Here is an 8,368-nt window from a genome sequence, read left to right on the forward strand (position 1 = left end):
TGCACATGTGCATAAATTATATGTTCATATCAACACATCACTATGCACATGTGCATCAGGTTGCACAACATGTATCATATTCATCGTATCCTAACCACTAACCCCACCACATGTCTATTAACCTAACACATATCTATGTCAACCACATACAATCTACAAAATACAAGTTATTATTTTAAACAATATAATCAACGAAAGCTGGATCACATTTATAATTGCATAAAAAACAAAAAATAAAAATAAATAAATAAATCATGTTAAAACATTATACGTACCTCAAACGTCACATTTTTCTTTTCGCCTTCATTCTTATCTACCATTTGCTCCACTTTCTTCATTCTATCCTCTTTCGTTTCATGCTCCACGTCAACTTGAGTGTCGACATATCCTTCACGTAATGCCCCTTTTCCAAAACCGCCATTCTTTATTTCCCATGTCTGCCTTCTGCTCAACATTTCTTTAGTCCAGAATGATAATGGACTCGATGTTCGGACCGTATTGATGTCCCCACACAATGTTCTATCCACATATAACATCTGCACATGTGCATTATTACCATATGTGAAAACTATATATATATATATATATATATATATACAAACTAAAAACAAAATAATTTATACAAAAATTCAAATTAATTATATATCTTATTTCAAACATAACACTTAACTTACCACCAATATTGTAAGAGCACCATTAAAATATTTTGACGTGCTATCCCGTTGCCATCCATCTTTGCTCATCTTCATGCTATCACAAATATACTTGCACCAGTTCACATCTTCAACCGCCACATCTTCGCCTAAGCATTTCAGAAAATCAATTTTGCATCTACCATCTTTGTTTATTTCCACCATTGTATTCATGAACAATGTCAAAAAATCATATTTAAACATCATGCCATCCTCCGTTGGGTTATCTCTTAATCTATCGACAATTCTACTCGGTGTTATTGTACGCCCTTTGTATAAATTCTTCCACTCAGCCAATATCCCAACTTCCTCATCTTCTTCTTCTTCGTCTTCGTCTTCTTTCACATCAGATTCTATATCAGACCCACTGTTTTTATCATTATTTTTCCCCTTTTGTTCATCCTTATGTTCTTTCTGCTCCTCATTCTCTTTATCCTTCTTTTTCTCCTTCTTTTTATACTCTATAACAGCCCCGCTGTTTCTCAATCCCAACAACTCGCTAATAACAGTTTCGTTAACTTCAATGTTTCCAACAGTCAACTTGATTGCCATATCTTTCTCGCTAAAATTGTCTACCACAAAATGTGACATCTTCGCTGGCAAGCTGTCAGTTTTAAGCTTCATAATACTTCCAAACCCCATATTTTTTATTGCTACCAACTGTTGTTTAGAGAATGTGTTTAACCCCACCAAAAGTTGATGTGGAGATATGCGTGTTCGTATCGATTGCCAGTTAGATACCCTCATAACCTTTTTACTCACTGTCTTCTTAACTTTCGGTGACACAACTTCTTTATTTGAACCTGTTTATCAACATAATAACATGCACATGTTATATAATGTATGTACAAAAAAAAATGTACATGTGCATTTCAAAATTTTTTAATTATTTTCAATAACACGTACCATCACTATCATTGTTATCAACTTTGGTGTCTTTCACTTGTCTTCGCGATCTTACAATCCTTTTGTTCTTTGTCTTACATGTTATATCCAAACCTTTGGTTGTTTCTTCGTGTTTGCGTTTGCTAGTCCTTCTTTCTACATCAACACATTTAGTTGCATCTTTTCGTTTCTGTATGCTTTTTTCCTTTTGTGCGTTCTTTTCCACCTTTAAAATACCTTAATTCAAAAAAATAATGCGTTTGCGTGAGTTATAACATTTGAAAAAAAAACTGATAATGCACATGTGCATAAATGCATATTGCGTCATTAACAATACTAATATTAACAGTAAGTTCTCAATACTTTCTAACCTTTTTGCTTAACAACCGCATGCTCGTCTTCTGTCGCATCAGGCATTCTTTTCGACCCTTCATCTCTCGGCTTCAGTAGAATGTATATTAACACTAACACACGCGCATAACTATAACTAAGCAACTATAATTATGCACATGTGCATACATACAACTATTAAACAATTTATCAATATATACACATGTTAACACATTGACCCGACAAAAACAAATTCGGTTACAAATTATAAACATACTTTATCATGTTATGCACATGTGCATACCAATCAATCATAAATATGAACCAAAACCATAAGTTATCAGTAAAACCATAAGTTATCACATTATGCACATGTGCATTCTAACACGTTATGCACATGTGCATACCAATCAAGCATAAATATGAACCAAAACCATAAGTATAAACATAAGTAATCACATTATGCACATGTGCATTCCAAATCAAACACAAACACATATGCACACTACACGAACAAACAAACACAAACACATATGCACAACATCGGCTGTAATCTACACGAACAAACATTAAAACCTTCAGTCTTTTCAACCAAAATACCCCTGGAACTTTTACCGTAGGACCAAATGAATAACTGATGCGGCCAGCTGTTAACAGCCATACACAAGCATTTTGAGGCTATATTAAGATCCAGCAGCATCATAAATTCAGCACTATGCTTTAGGCTCACACTTTGCAGATGTACAAACAATAGGTCTGTTATCCGGTGCACCATTAACATAATACTCACAACATGCAGCAAACTACCAGCATTAACGATAGACCCTACATGTATGCAGCTGACTAACCTGGAGATCAACAACTCGGGAAGTAAATACGGATCCCAAAAGCACAGACAGTAAACCCAGTAGCCAGTACCTCGGACAGACAATAAAGAGCGGATGTAATATAACTATGCACATGTGCATACATACAACAATATTATGCACATGTGCATTCCAAAACAAACACAAACATATAATCGCAACAATATTATGCACATGTGCATTCTAAAACAAACAGAAACACATAATCGTATTTACATGCGGATGTAATATAAATATGCACATGTGCATACATACAACAATATTATGCACATGTGCACTCCAAATCAAAACACAAACACATAATCGTATTTACATGAACAATATTATGCACATGTGCATTCCAAATCAATCACAAACACATAATCTATGCACATGTGCATTCCAAATCAATCACTAACACATAATTGTATTGACCTACATCGGCTGTTATCTATATGAACAAGCACATACATATAATCGGCTGTAAGTATGAACAAGCACATACATATAATCGGCTATATAATCGGTTGTAATCTATATGAACAAGCACATACATGAACAAGCACAAAGAACTTTGTATGATATTACATAGTATGAACTTACATGGCTGTATGAACTTTCAAGTTCGTAAATCTATGCAACGACGTATGCTCTTCGTGATATATAAACCTCGCCGAATATGCCGAGTATTACCATTTTTTGCCCTAAATCGATTCGGTATGGCCGTTTTTTGCCCTAATTTCGAGCCGGCGATTAATGTGCGGACGGCGATTGAATAGGATGATCGTATGGCGAATTTTGCTGATGAACTGCTGGAATAGGGAGCGGCATTGAGTATCGGCGATTGAATATTGAGTATCGGCGATTGATATCGGAATGTTTTTATGAGATTTTTGGGGGAAAATCGTCTGATTTGGGAGAGTTTGTGTTGGTTGGACTTGAAATTGTACTATAGATCATGTTTTAATTAAACGCTGACGTCCGTAGCGGGGGAGCGCGAATTTATGATTTTTTTTTATTTACAAAATTGTCATCCATTCACATTGGTTCTCGCGGTTCTCGCAATAAAGGTGGTTCTCGCATGAACCCCACCCTATATATATATATGTAGTACGTAATTCGTAACATTATATAAAAAATCACGTAACGTTATACCAAAATACGTAAGCACTAGTTGTAAAATTAAAAATAAAAATAAAAAAACTATATCAATGGTCTACTCAAAATTAAAGGGAATAAATGTTCGTTTTTATAGTGTATTTTTTAAAATATTAATATATGAAAAAGTTATGAATGTTTAAAAATTATGGGGAAAGTGGGTTTAAAAGTCAACTACAGTGGTTTGTCCTATTTTGCCCTTTCCTCTCTAGTTTTTAAATGTGATTCGGTTATATGGAGATCACCTAAATCTCAATAATTGGATTTATGGATAAATATTTTATATCGTCTCCTACACTTCCTACGATTACAATACTTTATACAAGATCATATCCCTGACATACAATATGTTAATTTACGAAGGGGATGCTTATCGTATAAGACGGTTATAACGTGCGAAGGGAACATAACAATATGGACCATCAATTTGCAAGATTAATGGATCAAAACGACGCGATGGCAATTACGTAAATTAAAGCATTCTACAATTAAAAAATCAAATGAAAAAAGGGCATTTTCGTCACAGAAATTGAAGACCCCGCTCTTTAAAAAACCATCTTTTCATATAACTACACTACTGAAATCACATAATATACATAAACAATTACAATTACGGAATAAATCATAATAATTGATTATAACACTTGTTAGATAACAAAAAAAAAAACTCCAAGCAATTAACAAAAACTCTGCTTAGATAACAAAAAAACTCCAATCGCATGAAATTGAGGGGAAAGTTAAATCTAATTCAAACCTAAAAAATCGTTATTTGGAAACATGATCCAATCGCGAGAACAAAATAACGAAAAGAGAAGAAAATCGTATATGATCTCGCTTAAAGAAGAAGAATGACAATGAAATCCTATATTATCCTTAGGCCTGCAAACGAACCGAACGTTCATGAACTGTTCGTGAACTTGTTACTCGAAAAGTTCGTTTATGTATGTTTATTAAATAAAAGAACGAACATGAACACACGTATTATTCGTTCATTTATGTTCGTGAATATCCGTTTATGTTCGTTCATTTATGTTTATTTATGTTCATTCGTTTATATTTGCTTGTTTAAAATTAAATAACTACGTAGTTATACCTTTTAAATATAAACATTAAAGACGCTTTCTAACTATTTATATAAATATAATTAATTAATAATTGGGTATTATGATGGAATTGAACTTATGGTAATTAACCATTAATTCATATAAAAAGGCTACTTTATGTTGGTTTATATTTGTTCATTTGTGTTCGTTATATGTTTGTTTAGTTATATTCATTTGTGTTGTTTTTTGTTTGTTAAACTATGTTCGTTTAAGTTTTTTTATTTATGTTCATTTACGTTCGTGAACTGTTTGTAAACTTTTAAACGAACGGACATAAACAACCAGGAACATGTCCATTTTTAATGAACAAACATGAACAAAAAAAAGTGTTCGATTATATGTTCTTGTTCGTATTACTCTTGGGTTAAAGTTAAATGAACGTACACAAACATGCATTTGTTCATGTTCGTTCACTTCTTTTACAGACCTAATTTATCCCTACTTATAACGAAATCGTAAACTAATATATCATAATCAAGTTCAAATAAGTTTCAAATCTGATTTTCATATGAAACGTGATGAAAAGACAATAATACCCTTCTTACACTCCGCACGTATCACGCTGTGGTTTGCCCCTACACGTGATCCACACCTAATTTAAGAAATCAAAAGTAAATTAATATCACTATTTTAATAAATGTTTTGGGAAATAATCCATTTTAGTAAAAAGAAAAAATCAACAATATTTTTTTATGCAAGAATGAAAACTTAAACCCCAATACACAAGCGCAACTGCGCAACTAGATGGGGTGTTTTTTCGTTACATGTCCATAAAAAACTTGATATTTTTTATTAATATATAAGTATCTGTAGTTTCACACCTCACATTGTCAATGATGAGTAAGTGGACCACTTCCCTAAATAATGGCGTACAATACTAAATGTCTAAATTATATAAAAGGCTACCATGCACTTAAAATCTAATACATGTTATTTTATTACTCATGTAAATACAAAAAACAAAGGACAATTCAAGATAAAGACTCGTTTGCTTGTTGTATTGTGCACAACCATTAATGTTGTTTTCAAAACCTAACCATATAACTTCATCACTCCAATTTCTCTCTAAACAATCATAAAAAATGGCGATTATAGTTTTGTATCCTTCTCCGGGTATGGGCCACCTCATTTCAATGGTGGAGCTCGGAAAACTCATCACCAAACACCACCCTTCTTTCTCCATCGTCGTCCTCACTCTCATCCCCTCCTTCAACACCGGCACCACCGCCGCCTATGTCCGCCACATCTCTGCCACCTTCCCCGCCATCACCTTCCACCACCTCCCTGACATCCCTCTTGACCCCCTACTTTTCCCCTCAATGGAAGCCATCATCTTTGAGCTTATTCGACGTAGCAACCCCAACGTCGATCACGCTCTACACTCGATTTCTTCATCTTCCAAGATCACTGCCTTCGTTATCGACACGTTTTGCTCTCCCGCGATGTCTTTGGCTGAGAATATTAACGTGCCGGTTTACTACTTCTTTACATCCGGTGCGTGCTGCCTTGCACTGCTCCTTTACCTGCCGACACTTGATAAAACCACTACTGAAAGTTTTAAAGACATGCATACACTCATCCATTCACCTGGATTGCCTCCAATACCGTCATCGGATATGATAGTCCCGCTTCTTGATAGAACTTCTACTGATTATTCTGATTTTCTTGGAAAATGCGAGAAACTGCCCAAATCAGCTGGAATTATCATTAACACGTTTGATTCGCTGGAGCCGAAAGCAATTAAAGCCATAAACGGTGGAGTTTGTGTCCCGGATCTGCCTACACCGCCGATCTACTGCGTGGGACCGTTGATAGCGAGTGGAGGTGATGGCTCACACGAGAGTTTAAGTTGGCTGGATTTGCAACCGAGTGGAAGTGTTGTGTATTTGTGTTTCGGGAGTTTGGGTGTGTTTTCGAGTGAGCAGTTGAAGGAGATAGCGAAGGGGTTGGAGATGAGTGGAGTTCGGTTTCTTTGGGTAGTTAGAAGCCCGCCGTCCAACAAAAAAGAAGACCAGTTTCTGCCACCGCCTGAGCCAGACTTGGATGTACTACTGCCAGAAGGTTTCTCGGAGCGTACGAAAGATAGAGGACTAGTGGTGAAGAAATGGGCGCCCCAAGTGGCTGTTCTCAACCACAAGTCTGTGGGCGGGTTTGTGACACACTGCGGGTGGAACTCGGTCTTGGAAGCCGTATGTGCTGGGGTTCCAATGGTGGCGTGGCCGCTGTACGCGGAACAAAAGTTCAATAAGGTGGTGTTGAGGGATGAAATGAAGTTGGTGCTACCTATGGATGAGTCAGAAGGCGGGTTGGTGACCGCGATGGAGGTGGAGAAGCGGGTCAGACAGTTGATGGAGGGGGAGGAAGGTAAAGTTGTTAGGGAGGTGGCGAAAGTGAGAAAAGAGGAGGCGGCGATGGCAGTGAGTGACGGTGGGTCTTCTCGTATGGCTCTGTCTAAGTTAATTGCATCATGGTAGCTGTTAAACGCCGATTACGAAAGAAATAAAAGAAGCACAGTACGGTTTGTTACTGCTTGTTTGTTACGTCTAGAGGTTGTTTTAGAGTTTTGGTTTGTTACTGCTTGTTTATCCTGAGAGGTTATTTGCTAAGACGCTACGTGAAATAGATATTAGTTGGTTTAGAATAGTATTTCAGAATGGCTTGCAATATGAATATAAAAAAAAATTTAAAAAGACAGACCAATAAGAAAAGAAGAGGTTATTCGCACGCCAATTGCATTAATTGAACGAATCGGAGGGTATGCGATCCTACAATTGATATTAGAGCATACTCTTTATTGAGAGTGCTTATATAACTGTGCTCCGGTTATATAAAACTTTCTTTGTAACAAATTATAAACAGGTCATTACTCATTAACTATTTAGTGGGCCAGTGTGTATATTTTGGTGTGGGCCGATAATAACAATTCAATTGAGTGGACCTTAATACAATTCTCAGCTCACGTTGTGTTTTAAAAACAAAATATTGGGCTTTTAATAATCAAGTGTGAATTTTTGGGTTGTTACTACAACAATTTACTACAACAATTTGTAGAGCTATAAAGTGTATGAATTGCTCATGTTTCATTAGTTGGCCTTTGAAGAATTTTAGATTTTCGACAATACAGGTTTATTTGGGTAAAATTCGTCGGATTTGTTGCAGTGTTTTTTAAAAATTGTATCAGGTTACCATTTTTAAGAAATTCGCGGGCAACAAATTAAATTTCAAGAAGTGTGATCCATTGTGTCTTGCTTGAAGAAAGAACGTGAATTTCGTATTTGCGTAGAGTTTATTTCGTGTGAATTTGTTCGTGAGTTTGAAAAAAAAATCTTAATTTTTCAAACATGGCTAGTCTTTC

At 35.6% G+C, this 8,368-nt stretch overlaps 1 protein-coding gene across 1 annotated transcript; it reads left to right on the plus strand.

Moving 5' to 3' along the window:
• Nucleotides 1-6,017: 6,017 nt before the first annotated feature.
• On the plus strand, nt 6,018-7,659 carry LOC110903927 (UDP-glycosyltransferase 88B1-like). Its single transcript, XM_022149730.2, has one exon. The coding sequence runs from the start codon at nt 6,096-6,098 to the stop codon at nt 7,485-7,487; it is 1,392 nt and encodes a 463-aa protein (XP_022005422.1). The 5' UTR covers nt 6,018-6,095; the 3' UTR covers nt 7,488-7,659.
• Nucleotides 7,660-8,368: the final 709 nt, after the last annotated feature.

The sequence above is a fragment of the Helianthus annuus genome, chromosome 9 (genome assembly GCF_002127325.2).
Source record: "Helianthus annuus cultivar XRQ/B chromosome 9, HanXRQr2.0-SUNRISE, whole genome shotgun sequence".
NCBI classification, from domain to species: Eukaryota; Viridiplantae; Streptophyta; class Magnoliopsida; order Asterales; family Asteraceae; genus Helianthus; species Helianthus annuus.